Source organism: Melanotaenia boesemani, chromosome 12, assembly GCF_017639745.1.
Source record: "Melanotaenia boesemani isolate fMelBoe1 chromosome 12, fMelBoe1.pri, whole genome shotgun sequence".
NCBI classification, from domain to species: Eukaryota; Metazoa; Chordata; class Actinopteri; order Atheriniformes; family Melanotaeniidae; genus Melanotaenia; species Melanotaenia boesemani.
Window position 1 is genome coordinate 9,811,350 of NC_055693.1, and position 22,099 is coordinate 9,833,448.

The window sequence follows — 22,099 nt, forward strand, 5'->3', positions numbered from 1 at the left end:
AAGGTTTGTAAGCATCTATGATTCTTTATCTCCTTGCCGACCCTTTGATGGATTTGCATCTTGTCCAGGATGTTACTCTTAACTGCTAGGATGGAGTGCATACACAAAATGGATGAATAAAAATATAATAACAACAATGGTTAAATTTCTGCCAATAGGTTGTCCTAAATTTTACACAATGGCACGTTTCACACCCATCCTTGTATTTGAGGAGCACATATTGAAGCATATTTTTCACTTTATTAGATTAGATTTATTCTATGATTGATGTTAGCACATGTTCATACAATAATTCAAAGCATCAACTTATAAATTCATTTACACCAGTCAACATCAAACAAAGTTGAAAATATACATAAACAATTATATTTATTTATTAAGTAGGCTAGTAATGACAATATCTGTACTTCATGCTATATTTTTGGACTTTTTTAGTGTACCTTTTGATTTCTAAAAAGTTTTTTGTCATTTATTTAATTCTTTAATAGATTTATTTATTTATTTATTTATGTAATTAATTCATTTATTTATTTTTATTAAATAGAGTTTAAAAAGACCACACAGATGACGTGTGCGTGCCTGTGTGCGCGTTGGTGGGCGAGTGCCACCTGTTTGGTTTCGCTCTCAGCAGCTACAAATGGAATGCTACGCTCCCACGCCTTATTTGGTCATATTGTGCCTCAAGAGGAAGTTGGTGTCACTTTTATTATTGTCGTATACATTAAGTATACGTTCCTAGTCTTTTAAGCCAACATTCATTGTGTTTTTTAGTATATAAAAATTATTTAGATATTTTTCTAATTTCTATAAAAAATATAATAATTAAAAATGTTTGTAATCTATTATGTACTTATTTGATAGAATCGCTTGATTCTAGTTTCTGCCGGAATTGGTCCCTCTCCGGTCTTTCTGTTTCCGTGTCTGTGAAGACAGCAGTGGTGTGATTTCAAGGAACTCTAACTTACCAAGATGCAGGTTTGTACAAGTTGTTTGTCTATTAAGAGTTTTAATTTATCGCTGATGAATGAAGCGACTCAATATCATCAGTCGTTGGCGTATAGTTTTAATATTTTTAATGACATTTTTAGATTACTAGACGCTTAGCTAGTAGTTTAGTAGCTGGGCGTATCAACACAATACCTACCTACTCTTCTGCTATCAGACATTAGGATTAGGATATTAGGATTTTTTCTTTCTTTCGCTAAACTTGTAAACACTGACATTGCATTAGCTAAGAGCCGAATCGCTGGGTTGGAATATAAGTGATCTAGCTAGTCATTTGGTAGAAAGTTACATGTTGTGTTTCCATTTAAGGTTATATCGAAATGTTTTAGGGTTCGTCGTTATTACTTATCAAAAAAGCTACATTTCTAGGAACGCATGTTGATATGTAAGGGTTTTGCACAACATTTAATGTTCTTGGTATAAATATCAACGTGGCTTAAGTATGTGTTTATTGTTATCCATCAATTAAAAGGAATAGACGGGCAGATAAGTTTAAAAAAAAAAAAACTTATATCACTATAAAACAATGGAGATTAAAACAAATAAGGTTTGTATTACAAAAATAAAAATGTGTATGATTAAGTACTTTTATTTAAAATGCTTTCTACCTTACTTGGAGCTTATTTGGATACATTTCCAAAACAGAAATTTGAACATTGACTAAAGTTCATTAAAATTCTTTTTACTTTTTATTTACACGTTAGAACCAAAGGTTTCTACTGTCATAGCTAATGATAGCTAACTCTGATATATGATTTAACTCCTTGTGTGAAACCCCTCAGAATAAAGATGAGGATTTTTTTTTTGAAGTCACAATTTTGTGCTGAGAGTATAAAAAAAGATTAGAAAACACAATCAAAAATATGATTAGTCAATTGGAGACCAGTACTTTGGTAATTATTTGAAATACATTGTCACAAATCACAATAACTTGATTAAATTGGCTTTATAGGGTCTTTGAAGAATCAAATGAAAATTATCATTATTATTTATTATTTTGAAAAACTACTACAACATTGCTATTTCCCTCTGGGATTATTAAAGTACTTATCATTTCATTATCCGTTTAAATAAATTATATAAAAATGTTGTAAATGCATTATTTAAAACAAAACAAGCAGGTTTCTTATGATGTTTTCAGTTCAGGTCTGATGGGTTCCTGTAAACTGATCAGAAACTGTGACCATTTACTGACTTTTAAAAACAGGCCCACAAGACATGAACATACTAGAAGCTTTATTTACACATTTAAGATAAAATGTTTGGAGGTGCTGCTTAAGGAAGATCAGTGCCATGGGTAGACTGGAAAATTATATTCCGACTCAGTAATGTGGTGCTAATCTTCAAAAGTCAGCTGATTTTATTAACTTGATGGGTATTTCCCTGTAGTGTGTATAAAAGGAAACTATCACATGCTAGAGCTAAAATAATTCCAAGTTAACTGTATGTGTGCTTTATTTTTAACCAAGGACCCAAATGAAGACACAGAGTGGAATGATATCCTGAGGAGGAAAGGCATCCTTCCTCCCAAAGAGATTCCTCAGGAGGATGAGGCGGAGGAGGAGCTGGCCCTCCAGCAACAATCTGTTGGTATGAGAGACAACATGGAAGCTACCCGTTTTTACCTCACAAAGCATTTTTTAAAATCATCACCCCTAATCTTCCACTTCAGGTTTATTTCTTTAGCATATCCAATCAAAACATATGTTCTTTATACAAATAGTATTTTATATTTGAACTGTTCTGATTATGTTATTTTGACCCTATTTGATCAATGTCTGCTGGGTTATTTTCAGGACAAGGAATACTAACTATGGTTATTTCTTTATGTAGTTAAAACATATGAAAGCATGACACTGGAGGAGCTAGAAGAGAATGAAGATGAGTTCAGTGAGGATGATGAGGCTGCTATTGAGATATACAGGTAAGCAGGTAACACAGCTTTTGCTAAACTTTAGGTTACTGATGTAACCCTGGTTCTCTGACAAGCGAGTGAGATATCGCACTCTGGGAAGTTACTATTACAGAAGCTTCACTACCACCAAGTCTGTCAAAAATAGACCAATCACATGCCTGACATGGGAGCTGTCTGCTGCCATATTCTGTGTCAAACTTCACTTGGTAACTCATATAGGAGAGGTAGATGTATAACACCTCGACCCATGAGCAGGTCGATGCTACATGTCCTCCCCAAAGTTTAAGAGCCCACTCTAAGGGCTGAGTACGCCTGAGAGGAAGTAGTACATAATAAAAGTGTGTAGGGATGCATAATGAGCAGCCTTGCAGGTATCCTCCACAGAAACCTCCTCCGGGCAGGAAGAAACCCCTCTAAATTGTATTAATTACTGAAATCAAGATACTCTGCGCTTCGTCCAAGAAAGGCAATGGCTGTATCGTTGCTTCACAGCTAAAGGACATAAAACATGCAAAGAAATCAGAAAGATCTGGATCTCACTGATGGATTTCCACTTTTATTGTGCAAACTGAGTGCAAAGTGAGTTGTGACTGAATACACATAAGGTGTCGAAAGGTTAGTCCTCTGAAGTTTGCACAATAAACCTGTAAATTTGTCTGTAAGCTCCAGCTCTGTCAGCATGGGAAACACGCAGTGGCTGGCTCGCCCATGGATGTATCAGTACATCCACCCCCAAATATACACCTTTGTTTCTTAATGAAAAGACAAGCAGTCACTGCACTTTCTTGCAATATGAAAAGAAATCTCCGGATGCTCAGCTGAAACTCTCCCTCACCTGCTGGACCACTTCAGCGTTGAGCCTCCACTTCCCTGTAGAGCAAATCCACGTCGTCGTTTAACACACCGAAGATGTGCACTGTGTACAAAGACATCAGATGCTTACTGCCCCACATTATCAAGAGGTGGGCCAGCCTGTGCAGAGTCATGGAGCAAATGCCCCCCTGCTGAGTTATATATGCCACTGTTATGTTTGTCCTGACCAACACATGACAATGTGCAAGAGGGGTAGGCCTGTCAAGATAACAAACTTTGCTGTGCGATAAATTTTCTCAGAAATTATCGCGAGAAGTGATAATAATGTGCAAAGCTTTAATGTTGTCATTTTGAGACCATTTTCAATTAATATGACAAAGCCATAATAATGCAAGTACACCCTTTCAAAGATCAATAAACTTCATGTCTAAAGAACATTTTACACTGGAACTAGAAGAAATTTTAAATAACAAAACAATAAGATCACTCCGCCAGAAAAGAGAGTGTTTAGTGAGGATACTCCATTGTGAAACCTACTGTCATACACAGTCTACGGTAACGTGAGAAAGAAAAAAAAAATGATCGCAGCAGGCAAACTTATCGCGCTAATTTTTTTCTTACCGTGCAATTAATTGACTTATTGCTTATCGCAAGAGGCCTAAAGAGGGGTTCAGGACCACTTCAACACACTGGGAGGGTCTAAAATTCTCAATAACCAAATCTGAAGAAGTTCCTGCTGAGTCAACTTTTATAATCTTTATCTGTCAAAATCTTCTAACTCTCCACCTGAAGTAATAAATGGCTGGATGCTATTAGAGGTAGAGAACAAAAGAAATAATTATAATTGCTGCATATGTGACTTGCAAGCAGAAACTCTTTTTGTCTATTATTGCACAGCTGTCATTAAAAAACATTGTGATAGCAACATCCTTATATGTTTAGATTATTTAGAAAATCCACCGGTGATGTCTGAATATTGAATTACATTTGTATCTTTTCCCATTCGCAACACACCACCTATGGGAATTTTCTAGTCCCAGAAATTCCCTTTGAATTTGAAACTAATTGTGGATTCAGATCCTCGGTTCAGTCTTTCAGCGTACTGACGTGAGATGCATCTCCTTCTAGACAGAAGCGTCTTGCAGAGTGGAAGGCAACTCAGATGAAGAACGTGTTTGGGGAGATGGGGGAAATCTCCGGACAGGACTATGTCAAGGAGGTCAACAAGGCTGGAGATGGCATCTGGGTGGTGCTGCACCTCTACAAGCAAGGGTAAAGTTTCCCATTTGATCTCAGTTAAAAATCACAATCACGTTCTGTGTTGGAGAAATATTAAATTTTCTTGCACCTCATGAAACCCTGCAAGGTTAAAACAGTTGTGAAACATTTTTAACACTTTTTTTGAGCTGTAGCTGAAATTTAATCTAATAAGATAATGCGTCTGAAATGTTTTTGTAATAAAAACAAACTGTCGGTCTATCAATTTTTCTGTTTTGACCATTCAATCCCACAGGTTTTTTTTTTAATAGAATGATTTAATGTTTTCTCTCTGCTCATGTCTCACGCCAGCATCCCTCTGTGCACCCTCATCAACCAGCACCTGAGCTCACTGGCCAGGAAATTCCCTCAGACCAAGTTTCTCAAGTCCATCTCCACCACCTGCATCCCCAACTACCCCGACCGCAACCTGCCCACCATCTTCGTTTACTTTGAAGGGGAGATGAAGGCCCAGTTCATCGGTCCTCTGGTGTTCGGGGGCATGAACCTCAAAGTTGAAGGTGGGAATTGGCTTGATGACTTAAAAATGTACAAGAGTAAAACTTCTCTGTCCGTCCAAAGCTGTCCTCTGCTGTGTGGAAGTCCAGCCTTAAGCGTCTATTTGTGGATACAGTGTTTTATTAAAGCAGAAAAAGGTCAGGGGCCTGTACTGTGTGCACAAAAAGGTGGAGTTGCCACAAAATGAGGATCACAATGCTGGAAAAGGAGTAAAACAAAGCACGACCCTAAACTTATAGAAGAATTTAATACTTTTAGCATCCCAGCTGCTGCAGCTAAATGAAAAGTAAAATCCTGGCAAGAACGTAGAAATACAGACTCCATAACTTTAAAATCGGCAGAATCCAAAATTGGGAAATAGATTTTTTTTTTGTTTGGAGGCTACAAGTCTTTCCTGCCACAGAGACATCCCTCATGCAGAGGCTTTTGATGGAATTTTTTAAGAGATCTGATTGCCTTATTGTCTGTGTTGATACCTTGTCACCATAAGCTCCCATGGTGATACGCCCTGAAGTGAAACCCCAGAGTTAAACCTAAAGTTATCTCCTTCGGTCACTAATGCTGCTTTGTAGTAGAGGCTTTCAGGTATCAGGTGATCTAAATTTGTTTGGACTTCATTTTCATTTGTTTTATTTCAAGTTTCATCCTTGAGCTAAAAATGTTTAACTTTATTCTGTTTTCAGAATAAAGAGTGAATGTGACCTCATAATTTTTTATGTGACAAATAAATGGATGCATTAATTTGTAATGCTTTCATTCAGTTAGACCTTTGATATTTTACACATCTGACAGGGTGAGTGCAATCTTTATGTTTTCATAATATCATGATTAAAGTGTTTTTTTTTTTCCCCGGTGTGTCCCATCCAGAGCTGGAGTGGAGGTTATCGGAATCTGGGGCTGTGAAGACAGACCTGGAGGAAAACCCCAAGAAACAAATCGAAGACAAGTTGATGTCATCAATCAGAAGTTCACTTCCTACGAGAAAGAACAGTGAGTCTGAGGATGAGGACTAGTTAAACAAACTGGAGACCACTGGGCCGCTACACAGAAACTGAAGACCTGAAACACCCGAGCTGGGAGACGGAGAGGACGGCGTCTGCTTCATCAGCACATGCAATTCCTGTTTTAATCGTATAGGTGGCGCTCATGTGCAGAGCTCAGTCCTGCTCAAAGGCACTTAGATGGGACCACTCGGCTGGAAAGAATTAAACTCAGTGTGAATCGGTTGAATCCCTCCTGTGCATTTCAGAGGGAAAACAGTCTCTCCTTTTGTCATTTGAACAAACATTAAACGATGTCCTTGCAGAACCATGAAAGATAAATGTAAACTTTTTTTATTGTTTCATGATCATTGTCACAAAATGTACATTTAATTCTGTTTTAATTAAACGTGACTTAACCGCCTTGCCAAAGTAAATCAGTTTAATAAATCCTTTTTTGATGTTTTTGGGGGAATTGATGTCACTTCTGATTATAAAGACTTGAGGTCATTTGGAGTTCGTATCTCGTAGCCCTGTCTTGTGTTTTAAACATTATGCTAAGTATGTTCCTGGTAACAGTTCCCATCCAGTCAGAACAGCTAACATTTGGAAGCATCAAGACACATGGCAGCCATAGCAGAGTGGTTCTGTTTTTCCATCTTTTACATGTAATTTATTTTCTATTTACAAAAAAAGTTGTTTTCTAGATGGAGAGACAATCCAGAGGGGCTCAGAACAGGTTGATCCGTAGTCCAGAGATGGAGCAGCTGCTTTTCTTCCATGGGCAGAATTTCCTTCACTTTTCATTTTTTTTCTTTTACAACATCCCCTCTGGCAGACTTCGAATCTTCTGGGTAATTAGCAAGACAGGGAGACAAAGATACAAGTCAATGTAAGCAGTAAATCGAACATGAACAATGATGCAGTTTAAGTTTATGTATGAAGGCTCCCTCTTAATCACCCACTCACTATTTTCTTCTCTACCTGAAAAGCTTAAATCCTTGCAGAAGAGAAATAGTGGACAGTGTGTGCGTCTGTTTATCAATCTCCATTGTGTTACAGAATAATCGATGACAGAAGAGAGAAGGACTAAAATGTTCTGGTCCCCAGTCTTTCTTTCAAATGTTCAAGAATATTTCAAATCTAATTTATATATTTTTAGCAAGCAAGATGGAGAGCTGCTGGTTGATGCATTTCTCCCATCTGTCTTTATAAAGGCTTACCAACTTTAATTTAGAGATCGCTGCATTAGCAAAAAGGGAAATATTTCCCAGAATGTAAATTATATTTTAGATTCTGGATTATTTAACCCCATTCCTGATCAAGTAGCTCAAAACAAATTTATGAATCAAAAACGGCTTAATGTTAAACTTTTGAAAAAGCTGCTGAAAGGTAACATTAGAACATTTATGGTAGTTAAAAATTTCTTTTGCTTAAATAGAATTTTAGGTGCTGTCACTGTTTTTTTTTTAACACATTTCTGCAAGAAATGACCACCCTCTTCATGCTACATTTTCACATCCATGTAACTGTCTAGAACCACAGAGTTAATGGCTTAGTTTGTGTGTGTGTGTGTGTGTATGTGTGTTTAATCTTTTCTTACCAGAAGTACCACCTTCTTTCTCCTCTGGGACAGTTTGGGTGAAAGTCGCATCAGAGGATGAACTGAGTGAGACTGAAGGAGGAAAAGTGGAGTTAGAGATGTGGAAAATGACTAGTTCTAAGATTATGTTTAGATTAACACTTTATAAATTATTATAAGAGTCTTTGTTCATGTTACAGCTCATCTATCAAGTGTTGGATTATTTTTAATCTGATTAATTTAATACAACTCAGAAAAACACTGAGAATGAGCCAGTAATAAATGAGACAGTAATACAATTATTTTGATCCAGTCAGTTCAATTTGAATCCCAAATCATAAATTTATTACATTCAGAAGTAATTTTAAAGAGCCAATGAAACAAAAAGACTTCACTATCAGTGTTTACTCACTTCTTGTTGTACGGCTCCAACAGAGTTGCGTGCTTTGGAGTAATGAAACAGGAACTGAAAAAAGAAGCAGCCCCAGTCAGTCAGTTGCTGCTGAACAAAATTTCAGATGTTAGAAATAAATCTAAACACAACTTGAAAGGAAAACCTACTCTTTTGAAAATGTTCTGGACTTGCTCCTGTGGAGGAACACAATCTCAAGTTAATAATAGAAGTAATATTTAGAATTCATGTCATTCTTACACCATTACCCACTTCCTTCTGTTTTCAGTGCATTGCTTTTATTTATAACAGACAAAAAGATAATGGACCAAAAGAATAAGAAGACAGTTAATGAATTCAACAGTCATTTCTGAGAATTTGATCATATTTGAACACAGAGTTTAATGCAATGCTTTGTTTTAAATTAAATATACTGGTTCAATTTTTTTATACTAAAAGGTAACAGCTGTGTGCTAACAGTTTGTTGTGCTAAAGCTGCGTAATCCATTTCTCAACAATGCGATAAAAGTCTGTATCTATGTTCTCCTATTGGCCTGCAGAGCTCATCCAACAACAACTTCTCTACAAAGCAGGAGTTCTGACATCACTGGACTGAATGTCTTATGTCCAAAGCTTAAAAACCAAATGATAACTTCTAATTTTCTTTACTGAACTGCAACAGAAAGCAGCTCTGGCTGTTTCCCAGGCATCAAATCTTTGATTCTTTGCATCAGACCAGCATCAGGCCTTTGTTAGTATAGTGTTAGGTATGAGTGCTCACTACTCAAAGTGAGCTGACAAATTCTTGGATAACTCGTAAAAATTGTGCCATAGAGGGTTATATGAAAGATTTTCAAAACTAAATGTCTCTTACATGTCTGCACAGTTCTGCTTCAGGCTGGCCTGAGCATCGTTTACCACCATGTGTCTGCAGCATTGACTCCTGCCACGTTAGTCACATGAGTCACAGAGAGGGTTAGCACAAACCAAATATCTGGTGCATACACAATTTCTTGGTGCTTTCAGCTTAATGTTGTTTTTCTTTTTCCTCTTTTTATGATTGCACAAGCTTCTGCTGCAGCACTGAAAACTGATGATGCCTCATGCAATTAAATTTCATTCACATTTTGCAGGTGAATATTTGTTTTTATGTCTGGAGGCTTTGGGTTTTACATCACATATTGGACTAAAATTACAGGCCTTAAAATCTTATAGTCTTATTATTCAGCCTAATTTCCCTGCACATATGGAATTGGAGAGGATCTTAATTCTGCTTTTACGTACTGTTCAGCAGCATAAAAAAACAGATGCTTCCCATCAAATCTCTGTTTCTAGAAGCTGCCAACTGATTCACACAGCCTTCAACCTGCCACAGAAATCCTCTGTGTAGCATGTTGAATCAGTACATATTCTTCACATTTATTTTAAAAACAAACTCATCATCCTTGTTTGAATCTTGAATGTAAACAGTATCACAGCTCAGCCATAAAAATGATCAGTTGCCTCTATGCAAAAAGGGAATTTAATGTTGGCCTACCTCATTCTGATCTCTCCACAACACATCACTCAAATCATCATTTTGGACGCCTCGCACCTGCAGACAGACAACACATGTGTGATTTTGTAACAGACATTGAAGGCAACATAATGTCTTGGCTCAATGCAAATAACATAAACGAAGCCCTGGTGGTCTGGATGACCGTACATTACACTGACTAACAAGAAAAGCTAAAAGTTTATTCATCTTTACAGTTGAAGCTGTTGTTGCATTTAATATATGAGCTGAAAACATGCTACACAACTGTCCTTTCAAGTGGTGATGTTTACATTAAGGTATTGGGCCAGAAGGTTCTGTTTAGCCACTGAGTTAGGAAGGAAAAAACAATAGCAAAGATAGTTTGATGTGGGATGATGTGGGAATGGGATCAGAGAAGAGAGGGTTTCAGTACAGGTTGTACTTATAACACAGGTTGACTGGTTTGCAACATGAATGAATATGGATGACGAAGGTATATTTTCCTACCTTTCGTAACTCTAAGCCATCTTCCCACTGATCAAAAGGACTGGCATCTGGACAAAGAGCAAAAACATTAGGATATAATAATATTCTGTTATAGCTACTATACAGTCAACATCCTTTTTTTCCACAAAAAGTCAATAAAAAGACAAACAAGCTTTATTACAATGAATGAGAGTGATTGCAGTTAATTCTTGTCATATTTCATGCATTTCTAAATAAAGAGTGATACAAATAAACAGCACTTTTTTAAACAAGTCAACATATAAAAAATTCATGTTGAAAATGCTGAACTTTTATATGTTTGCTGCATCCACATTTCATATGACTTTACCAGAGATTGGCAAGAGATAAGAGTTTTGGTACAACATTTTTAAAGTCTTTGAGAAAAATAGTCTCAGATCCCGACTGAAGCACAATTGAAAGTCTCTAAATGACAATGTTCTTTTGCAGCTTGAAGCTTGAAACAATAACTTCACATCAGCAAAAAACAAAAGAAAAGAAAAGTATTTTTCCGGACCACATTTGGTTAAATTACATAATCTTTTGCGTTTATGTCAATGTGTTTCATGTGTCACAGCATCACTGTAGATCACAAACTGTTAAGAGAGAAGTTGTGCATGATTTTTACCTTCTAGACAGACTGGAATGGACATTTTCAGTTTAATCTGATTGCTTATGTAACTTTATGATAAGCTGCAATATATAAAAGGTCTGACTGATGATACAGTTGGTCCACATCCTCTTGTAAAGGAAACTGCTGAGCATATGGATTAAAATAAACTTCAATTAATGTACCACACCTGCAGACTTACAGTAATAACACAATGAGAAACCTCTAACATCTTCATAATGTAATGCAGATGTGGTGATGCAGCCCATTACAAAGTCAATACATCCCTGAAGGAGTTTCTCACTTCACCCTTTCAACTATTCGATAACGACTACTGGCCAAGTTAAAGGCAGCTTAAATAATTTTGCTTTAATAATGTATTCATTAAACCCCTTTTTTAAAACAAAATAGAATAATCCATTAAAAATGTATTCCAGGGTTTATAAGATGAATTTAGTAGATGACAAAGCTATTTAGCCTGACAGTTCTAAAGACAGGATATGTTTTTTAACCTTGATCATATAAATCTCTGGAAAATGTAAATTGAAAAAAACAAACAAAAAAAAAAACAAAACAAAAAAAAAAAACAAAAAAAACAAAACTGATAGCAGAGTATACTCTAATATATTGATTTACCATTTATAATTCAAATTCTTCTTAAGGTTCAAGGGGATTTAGTCTCTGTGAAGGTCATTCTAAATTTCTCTGAACTGGGAGAGACGTTGAATAAAATTTTACTCATCATTCATGTTCCATAAAGTTGAGCAAAATTGAATAAATTGTTTAAAATGTGTTGTATTTTAGTCAAACACTATTCCCTTTTGCACCCCCAACACTGAAATGTTGTCCATCCGTTAAATTTCTAAAAGCTACCAGCTTGGGTGGCAGGGGTTGCTCGTATCCTCCACTGCGGGCAGGTAACGCACCAGTTCAAGCGCATCCATCTGTCCATGTTATATTGGTGCCTGAAGTCATTCCAGTCAAAGTGATGTTATTTGTTTTTCATTGATTATGGTGAAAACAACCATTCCTTTGCCCCAAAAGTCTAATATCACATAAAAATCCCCAAACTTTTCCAAACACTGATGTGGATGTAGTACTCACCTGTTGCGCTCCAACATCCGAAAAATCCAAATAAACACAGAAGAAAAAGTTGTTGTACAGTCGGCAGCCTCATGTCTCTTGTTCTTTATCCTCTGTGCGCTTGGTTCGGCTCGGTTCGGCTCGGCTCGTTGTCCTCTGCTCTCTGCTCTGACCACCGTGCTCTCCGCGGCACTTAAAAAGCGCACAACTTTGCAGACTGACGGGCATCCTCACAGATGACCAATCACACACATCGATCGGGCCATCAGCGTGCGCACCTCCCGCGCATCTACCTCATATTCCCCACATGCTGACACGCAATACTCGCAGTAACGATCACTGGGAACCCTGGGCTAGCTGTGTGCTGACGTCAGGGTGGTAATATGGATATGACTGTTTTGTTTTAGCTTGAAAGGGAAATGGATCACAGACCTGATGAAAAACGCTTTATATGATTCAGGGGAAGACTGGATGGCAGCTGGAAAAGAAAAAATCCATAAGTAGAGTTCTGAGTAGGTGAGGTAGTATGGAACATCAGACATGCATCCACTTCCTATACCCTTGGGCTATCTATATATCTAGCTGCTTAGACATTAACAGCCAATGACCACTCAGGGAATGCAGACAAATAGTAACCTTCAAGGTCACATTACATGACAGTCATTTAGCTGACGCTTTTATCCAAAGGGACTTACAATGGTTAGTTTCTTGGGTCTTGCCTAAGGACCCAACTGGAAGGTGTTAATATTCATCCCCTAGGGGATTTGAATGCTGGTTTCCCACATGGGACACTGATGATCTACCAATTGAGCTAACCAGCCACTCTTATTGGTGAAAACTCTTACTGGTCCTAAAGAAAAAACTAGTATAAATCTGATTTTATTCCCCACTGATGAATTTATACAACTCAAATCTCTCAAAAATTGACACTGTGTCAAATTCAAATATAAACTGAATGCAATGATTTGCAGATTTCATAAATTTATATTTTATTACCACTAGAACATAAACAGATGTTGAAACTGAGTCATTTTACCATTTCATGGAAATAGCTTATTTTGAATTTGAGCAACACAACAAAGGCTAGAAAAGTAATTGGCAAAATAAAAACAACTGGTGGAGACTTTGATAAGTAATACCAATAGTGTATATTATTTGGCATCAGGTCAGGACTGGATATAAAAGGAGCATTCAGAGGCAGAGTTTCTCAGATGTAAAGATGGGCGGAGCTTAATGTGAGACAAACTGTGTCTCAAAATGATGAAACAATTTCAGGAGAATGTTCCTTAATTTAAAATTGCAAAGACTTTGAAGATCTCATCTACAGTGTGTAACATTATCATAAGATTCAGAGAATCAGGAGGAATCCCTGTGAAGGACAAGGATGAAGGTCAAAACTAGATCCTTGTGATCTTCATGATCCAGAAATGCCACCATATTCTCTGGGCCATAACACATTTAAAACAGTCTGAGGCAAAGCGGAAAACTGTTCTGTAGTTAATCTGAATTTTAATTTCTTTTACAAAGAGTGGACGCCACATCCCGAGGACAGACGAGTAGGATCATCCAGCTTGTTATCAGGTAATAAACCCGCATCTCTGATGGTATGACGTTGCATTAGTGCCTATGGCGTGTGCAGCTTCCACATCTGTGTAGCTCCATTAATGCTGAAAAGTACAGCAAAATCCAGATGTCTCTTTCAGGGAACACCTTGCATATATCAGCAAGACAAAGCTGAACCACATACTGCATCCATCACAACAGCGTGGCATCACAGGAGAACAGTCTGGGTGCTGAACTGGCCTGCCTGCAGTCCAGACCTTTCACCAAGAGAAAACATTTGGAGCAGCATAAATGTGAGAAATTCAGCACTAAAGACTGTTGAGGAACTAGCCCTGCATCAGACCAGAATGGGACAACAGTCCTCTCCTGAAACGCCACCAACTGGTCTCCTCACTTCCAGGCAGTTGTTAAAAGAAGAGGGGATGTTACACAATGCTAAACATCACCCTGTTCCAGCTTTTTTGAGACATGTTGCAGCCATAAAATAAACACAACAAAAAAAAAAGAAAATTATAATAATAAAAAAAAACACTATGTGTGATAGTCAGTTATCTGTATTCTGGATATCAATGATTCAACTTGCTGTCTGTTCTTCATCTTGACCTGAATGTGAGTTTGCCTTTCTGGTTGATTTGAAACCAACACAGGAGCTGAGATACCTTATTAACAATGTGCAGCCATTTCTGGATTTTGGCTTTGAGAATATTTGTAAACTCTAGATTATGTAAAAAAAACTCTTCTTATCTTTCACCACTTGTGTCCCCTAACAGATCGACTGAGTTTCTACACCATTAACCTTCCTTTCAGTTAAACCATTAGTGCTTAATAATGACTGATTAAAGAGGTAAACCAAAAGACCTTCACCTTCTCCATTAATGATTTTCCTCTTTTAACCTTAATTGCGTATTTACAAGGCTAAATCTGGCACATTTATATTCAGGAGGTGCCAGTTAAAATGTCCTGTGCTGCTGCTTGTGAATCTGACTGACCTGAGTGTTGTTTTATTTAACTGATCAGATGACAGACCTTCTGTCTGGTGTCTCTCTGATGTGGAAACTGTATGCTGTTGTGTTCGGGGATTAACTGCTCTGATCCAGTGAACCGTGGACGCAGAGCTTGACACTCACATTTCCTTTGCCAAAAATCTTTGATTTCACACCAAAACTCTCTCGTCAGTAAAGGTTACTTCACACTGTCTCAGGATTAGTATTAGTTAAAGATTATTGTGTAAAATTAAATAACAAATCACTGATGTATATTTTTATAAAAAGTTAATCGTAGACTGTGGTTTTTGTCTGTGGACTATTCAGCTTTCACAGATAGGATATTAACTGTCATGTTTTTCTGATAATTTTGGACAAAAAAAAAAAAAACCCAAAAAAACAAAAACCCAATTTGTTGTCTACACACCAACAACAAAACAATTTCCTGTAATAAGCTGTCTACACTTAATTCTCCAGACTCAGTTGCCTGCCATTCAGGTTCTTTTTTCCTGTTTTCCCTCTGGATTTGTTCATTAGTCCTGCATCATGTCTACCCTGGTCTTTCCTCCACTCAGCGCCAGCTGGTTGGGCATTAAACAGTGTTGCATCTTTCCTTGTAAATTTAATTTCTTGTTTAACTTACTTGAGTCTGCCCTGGCGTACTCGTGTGTGTTCATGTCCTTTAGAAATTCTGCGGAAGCAGCTGCTGTTGCCAAAGAGAAACCTTCTCTGGTTAATGACCATTGAGTGATGCCCATTCCTGGCATCTCCAACCCTGGACATTCAGATCCTCTGTCCTGAAACACCATCTCCTCTGCCTGCTTCCCAATCCATTAACTCTGCTGTATTCAGTGGGGCTGTATTCTGCTTAAATGCTTGTCTAAGTCCTGTTGGCAATAAACTTCAATTGACTTTAATTTCCAGATACTTTGCAGTCTGGAAATGGTGGCATTTGAAAATAATCCCCTTCAAACCTCAAAAAGGTGTGGTTAGATGGTCCATTTGTTCTACTTAGGACACTGATGAACCCAATCTTGAATACTGATGGTGTGGGGTTTCAAATAATGTAGATGAGCTGTGAGGAACTGATGAAATTAGAAGATAGCAAGCTACAGGAAAGGTAATGCAATGGAAATTTATTTACCCACAAAGCATGTCAATTTTATATATAAAGCAACCCTATGTGCTGTACATGATAAAAAAAAAATCCAGGCAAGAAAACACATGCAGTGAGTTACACACAAACAGACGAGGGCAGGAAATGTATCATCAACATGTAGCACGATATGGTGAAACTGTCACTCCTGACTCATCTCCTAGCTCCATTTCAGACCTGATCCAACCCAATATGGTGAGTTTTTGTGCTTTTGCAGCCCTTTCATTAATTTCAACTCACCTGTGGTTGGAATTTGGGATTACACCAGTGGACCTTATAATCAGCGGATGTAGTGAGAAAGTAAATGTTAGTGTAAAATTTTAGATAGTGTAATAAGATTTAGATAAAATTCTCTCCTGTGTTTAGCCCATTTTTGAGAAATCATTAGTTTTCTTTTACTCAATCCTCTCCAAAGAGAGCTCACTGAGTGTGCTGTCCACTACTGATAATACAAAAAGAAAAAAAAAATCTTGCTTGACACATACTGGTGAAGGAATGAAGCTAATAAAAGGTAACCTTATTAATCCCTCTCATAACATATATATCAACAGAAAAACAGTTAATGCCAATCAGCATACAGTTATATGGTTCAGTGTGAAAATGTGTTTGTCATTAGCAAAAAGCTTGTGGCCACAATGTCAGTGCAATCATTAGTATTCTCTTTAGTCTTCATTTTCATTTTCATAGCAAAAACAAACAGTCCATATTTCCACCGTCATATTTAAGGCTACACTGCATTGAATTAATAACTTTGAAGACACATTTAGTCGTGGATCTATCTTCTTTTTCAGATTTCAGTGCGGAGCTGAAGTGTGGGATCATTCATCTTTTTCTTGTAATCCTCATCGAACACTTCACTTTGGGCCACAGTGAAGTGGTTCTTCCAGTCCCCAACCTTCCCTGAAGAACCACAGAGAATCATTCAAGTCTTTTTTTTTGCCAAACATGGAGTGTCAGTTTCTTGCATCACAATTTTGCTCTTACCTTTTCTCATAAAGGGAGAAACCTCAAAATCCATAACGGGGACTGTAGAATAGTTGGTCATCTTGTTCTTCTTCATGTTATCGAACTGCACTCGGCATGTGATTGCTCTTTTTTCTTCAGCCGAAGGAGACAATCCAAGAAAGGAGCAGAGTTTCTCTACTTCCCGTCCCGTATCCTGGAAACGTCAAATATCATCTTTACATTACATGCAGCATGAAAAGCAGCCAGGAAAAGAAATGTTACTAAATTACCTCAATCATATCTTCATATAGCACGTAATGAAGTTTTGAATAAGTCTTTTTCTTCTTCCACCAACCATTGACATGGTCATACCAAGAGCCATACAACACTGAGGCCACATAAAAAGAAGAATACAGAACCTAAGCATTGTGGAGGAAACAGTGTCTTTGTATGACTGAACTACTTTATTCTTATACATACTCTTTCCCTCCAGGAATCTTTGGAAGAAGCTGCTCCACTCCCCAGGCTCTGGCTCCATCAGATTCATGCGATCAAAGTGGTAAAAAGACACCATGTTGTCCTTTGCATTGCGTGCTATATAGACAATCTACAAGAAAAGGAAATGGCACACCAAACAAACTCATAAACACCACAGAGCAACCAAATAGATGATTTTTGAGACAAGTAGGTATCGGTAAGGCAAGGCAACGCAAATTTCTTTGTATAGCACATTTCATGTACAAGACAATTCAAAGTGCTTTACACAAATCATTAAAAGCATTTCAGCAATGACGAGAGCATAAAAAACACAAAAAGAAAAAAATTTAATTTAAAAACAGCTGAAATAAAATAGATAAAATGCAAGAAATAAAGTTCCAGTGTAGGTAGGGAAAAGCAATATTAAAACATGGTTAAGTTTAAAAATTCAAGCTTATAAAAACCAGATGCAGATCTGGACTTCTCGATAAAAACTATTGAAGTGCAGCAGAGAACGGGTGAGTCTTTCGCCTGGATTTAAATAAATTGAGTGTTTCAGCTGATCTGAGGCTTTCTGGGAGTTTGTTTCAGACATGTGGAGCATCGAAGCTGAATGCAGCTTCTCCATGTCTGGTTCTGACTCTGTGAACTGATGAGAAACTGGATCCAGATGACCTGAGTTCATACTGGGTCAAGAGGTCGCTGATGTATTTTGGTCCAAAAACCATTCAGAGCTTTATAAACCAGTAGCAGAACTTTAAAGTCTATTCTCTGACGAACAGGCAGCCAGTGTAAAGACCTCAGAGCTGGACTCCACTTTCTTGGTCTTAGTGAGGACTCGAGCAGCAGAGTTCTGAATAAGCTGCAGTTGTCTAAATGATCTGTAAAAACACTGTTACAATAATCAAGTCAACTAAAAATAAAAAGCATTGACTAGTTTTTCCAGGTCCGGCTGAGACATCACATCTTTTACTCTTGATATATTCTTAAGGTGATAGTAGGCTGACTTTGTGATCGCTATCAGTTTTCGGCCAAATGAGTTGTAAAATATCGGACTATCGGATATTAGCCTAAAATCAAACTAGTAAAACTATTTTTTAATGCCTGAATCTAACAGAAAAAAATCTAACATAATGAAAGTAAACAGAAAACTTAGGTGAAGTTCACAGGAAATAATAGATCAGATAGGACATAGGTTCAGGTGTTTTGGTCATGTGTAACTCCACCATCAAGCCCCTCCAGCCTTTAAATATGGACTTTTAGTTATTAATTCTCAATTGCTTATTTAATAAGAAGTTCACATGATGCTGCTACTGTATTTTTACATACATTCTTGTTTGTGTCCTTGTGTACAAAAAGAAATAAGAAGAAAAATGTGTCCCAAGGCATAAATCACTAGATTAGTCACAAAATTTAAATCACACTGTGAGAAAGTTGTGTTCCAGTGCACAAATCAATAGATTTAGTTCATGACAGTTTCATGGTTTAAATCTGCTTTAAACTAAGGTCAGCATCATCTGGTACTGTATCTTGGTCATAGTTTAAGAAAGCACAAATAATACCAAGCCCAATATACCCGACAATTGTGCTCCCAAAAGGACTTTGGCACGAACTGAACTGGGAGGTGAGTTTTGATGAGTCTTGGGGAGGTGGGAAGCTTGTCTGCCAGCTCTGTTCCTGTGTTAGGAAGCGAAAATAGCAAATGCAAAACCTTTGTCAAATACTTAGAGGTGTATTGTGAAAACTAGATAATAATAACAAGCAAATTAAATGATTTTAGAGCACATGTCAAACACAGTAATAAAGTTTGATCATCAACCTGAAACCACAGACGGGATGGCCATCTCCAAGAAAGGTACTCTCTCATAGATAGGAATAGATGTCTGGCGCTCTGGAGATGACTGACCGAAGTAGAGTAGGTCAAGGATAAAGGAGACCCAAGTGATTCCTAAAGGCACCGAAAGAGGCAGGAAAATGAAATACTCATATCTACATGCTCTAAACTATAAAATGGGTTTACAAATGCTTTGCTAACCTGCTTTGGGGTATGCTACAATTAGGATGTCATCTGGTCGAGCCTGAAAACTCTGAACATTCTCCCAGTTTCTGGTGACACACTGAATCATTGAGACTCCGTGGAAATCAAACAGCTGCGGTCGAGAAGTCATCTTTGCAAACAAACAAAGCAAACATGCAAATCATGGGGTTGCAGAAATCCTACTGCAGGGGCTAAAGAAAGATATATAAATAAATATAAGGGTTCTCACATGTAGTTGACATTAACCTTCATACTATTTCAGACAATTAAGGCTTCATCTACATTTACATCGGCTCTAAATTAACATTATTCCTCCCAGAAGGTAAGCAAAACAACTTTTACCTTTCTTGATAAGTTTGTCCGCTGGTTTTTGCTCCCTTTCTCTTTGCTAAGTGTGTTACTTTGTCAAAGTAACACAACACAAAGTAACACAGAAACACCCCCAGTAACACACAGTAACACAAAGTAAAACACAGGACTGTTAATGTTTAACAGTCCTCGTCCTGCTTTTATCAGCAATTTGCCTGAACCTACAAGTAGTGATTTAATCCTCTGTGTTTGATTCTCAGTACCCATCTTGTTTATATGATTCTTCTCATGCTCATGTTTTATTGACATATATGGTACAGTCCTGATGCTCTTAATTTTACTGCTCACAGTGCACTTCTGATGTCATGATTGTAATGCGTGTGCAGTTTGTGAGAAACTTCCCACAGCTGCTTGATGACATTTGTCTATGGCGATCAAAGTGACTCAATTAAGAAAAGGAAAAACAGTTTAAATATGAAAGATATTCCTGGAGCCTGAATGCGTACTGAGATGCAGATTAGCTATAAGCTTCTATACAAACCACAGTGAAGTTAATGAGTAACATCAGCCATGGAGCTTCTTTCTTTGTGAGTTGTAAAATAATCAACAGCTCATAAAAATGTCCTTTGCATTCACAACACTGCCTTTGTTTCTCAGATTTCCATAAATGATTTGCTTTCTTGCTGCTTTTAGCTATAGGATGTTGAGCTTTTTCTATTGTAGCCACTTCATGTCCAGCAGCTGCTCTCAGACTCAGTTCTCACAACTTTTCCTGTCACATATATATGTGTGTGTTGTCACGTCCCCTGGCCTCTGGCCTGGGTACGGGTTTATGAGATGCTGCATAGCCTGCACCCGGCACCTGGCCTCAGAGACCTCCTCCTTCTTCCATCTTCCTGGTGATTGGCCGTCTTCGGCTCCACCTTCCTTCGGAGGGGAGACAAGCCTTCGACACCTTAGTTCTGGGATTTTGCTTGAGTAGTAGCTGGACTGAGTACCTTGTTGGTTTGTAGGAGCATTAATCTTCCCTTTATTTATTTAGACACCAGAATAGGTTGTTGTTTGAGATTCTGCGCCCTCTTTTGTATATCTTGGTTTAGCGGACACCTTTTGTTTAGTTAAGAATATATTTGATTTGGTTTATATACAAGCTCTGTTTAAGGAAGTGTATGCGTAGTATTTTGATTTGTGTGATATATTGTGTGATTTAGAGTGGACTTTGGTTAAAGTATAAGAAAAGATTGTGTTTGGTTAATTCTTACCTCGAATGAGGACACCTTATGTTAATTAGGATTTCTTTGCTTACCTTGGTTGTTTTGTAACACTTGAACCCGTTTTGTATTGTAATAAATTATTGTACATACTTTAAGTTTTGTTCCATTTGATTTGTTACCGACCCGAATACCCCTAGTTTGAGTAGGGGTCGTAACAGTGTGAACAGTGAAGTTGTAAAATATGGATTAATGGTTCACTTTGGGATGGGAACACAATGGACAGATTCCGGCCAGAGAATCCTTCATCAGCTTTATTATTCTGGTCATCAATTGCAGCAGATACAGGTTGGTTTTGGCAGGTTAGATGCTTAAGTATAAGAATGCTTGTTGATGAGCGTGTATGTGGGTTGTGTGTGTGGGTGTGTGTGTGGTCTAAACAGAAAGATAAACAGGATAATACAATTAGAATATTGTTTGCCAATAAACAAATGAGCAAGTAATAACACTTGTTAATAATGCGAATAACTTGTGTGACTGATGATAAATTGCTTTGAAACAATACAGAACTGGCATTACTACAAGAAATGCCTCCTCAAATCACCCTATAATTCTTCATCAATCAACAAGCATAACTACTACAGGAGTACAGTTTTCAAGCTAGTGAACATGGTAAATAAACAGTTATACACTAAACGTGTACAAATACACAACAAATAGGGATTAGCTTACTTTAGCGAGCTACCCATTGTACACAGTGAGCACGTTTCACAAGCTAGCAAAATACAGCCTCTTATTAATCAATAAGAAATTTAGGGAAAAGACTAAAGTAAAGTTAACAAATAAAATTACAAATAGTCATGTAAAGTACCTAAACATGTAACATACAACTTACTTGTTGTTCATAAAACGCACACGAACAAAGAACGGTTTTCCTCCGTGTCTGCTCTCATAATACCCATGTCAAAACGGAGGTGCTCTGCATGCACTCGTCAGGCACAGTTCCCGTGATGGGGCGTTCAGGTACACTTCGTTAATCACGGCTTTAGACGAATAGGCTTTCAGACAAGGCCGCCCCCAACTGTCCGCATGGCAGTTGAAAGAGTCACAGAAAGCCTATTTTGAGGGCTCTTCTTCATCCTCGTCGTCGAATGCTGGAAGTAGGATGAGTCGGGCAACAGGACGAACATACGTGCGGTCCTTTACTTGAACAGTCGCAGTGCGGACCCGTCCGTCTCGTCC

The 22,099-nt window shown here is 37.6% G+C and overlaps 3 protein-coding genes across 7 annotated transcripts; 1 reads left to right on the forward strand and 2 right to left on the reverse strand.

Moving 5' to 3' along the window:
* Positions 1–870: 870 nt before the first annotated feature.
* pdcl3 (phosducin-like 3) lies at positions 871–6,939 on the forward strand. The gene is made up of 6 exons (XM_042001729.1): positions 871–975; positions 2,475–2,595; positions 2,839–2,929; positions 4,862–5,005; positions 5,303–5,511; positions 6,377–6,939. The coding sequence occupies exons 1-6, from the start codon at positions 970–972 to the stop codon at positions 6,520–6,522; spliced, it is 717 nt and encodes a 238-aa protein (XP_041857663.1). The 5' UTR covers positions 871–969; the 3' UTR covers positions 6,523–6,939.
* Positions 6,940–6,997: 58 nt separating this feature from the next.
* nms (neuromedin S) lies at positions 6,998–12,284 on the reverse strand. 2 transcript variants are annotated; one of them, XM_042001731.1, is made up of 7 exons: positions 12,197–12,284; positions 10,486–10,532; positions 10,000–10,056; positions 8,633–8,659; positions 8,484–8,537; positions 8,093–8,164; positions 6,998–7,336 (listed from the first exon to the last, which is right to left on the reverse strand). In XM_042001731.1, exons 1-7 carry the CDS (start codon positions 12,267–12,269, stop codon positions 7,307–7,309), a joined length of 360 nt encoding a protein of 119 aa, XP_041857665.1. In that variant the 5' UTR covers positions 12,270–12,284; the 3' UTR covers positions 6,998–7,306. The 2 variants fall into 2 exon arrangements, with proteins under 2 accessions (XP_041857665.1, XP_041857664.1); XM_042001730.1 differs by having other exon boundaries at positions 6,998–7,339.
* A 3,552-nt stretch (positions 12,285–15,836) lies between these two features.
* On the reverse strand, positions 15,837–21,833 carry LOC121650281 (cytosolic sulfotransferase 3-like). 4 transcript variants are annotated; one of them, XM_042001728.1, is made up of 8 exons: positions 21,753–21,833; positions 19,335–19,467; positions 19,119–19,247; positions 18,876–18,976; positions 17,303–17,429; positions 17,113–17,210; positions 16,862–17,036; positions 15,837–16,777 (listed from the first exon to the last, which is right to left on the reverse strand). In XM_042001728.1, exons 2-8 carry the CDS (start codon positions 19,465–19,467, stop codon positions 16,665–16,667), a joined length of 876 nt encoding a protein of 291 aa, XP_041857662.1. In that variant the 5' UTR covers positions 21,753–21,833; the 3' UTR covers positions 15,837–16,664. The 4 variants fall into 4 exon arrangements, with proteins under 4 accessions (XP_041857662.1, XP_041857660.1, XP_041857659.1 ...); XM_042001726.1 differs by lacking the exon at positions 21,753–21,833 and adding an exon at positions 19,680–21,273 and having other exon boundaries at positions 19,335–19,528; XM_042001725.1 differs by lacking the exon at positions 21,753–21,833 and adding an exon at positions 19,680–21,272.
* Positions 21,834–22,099: the final 266 nt, after the last annotated feature.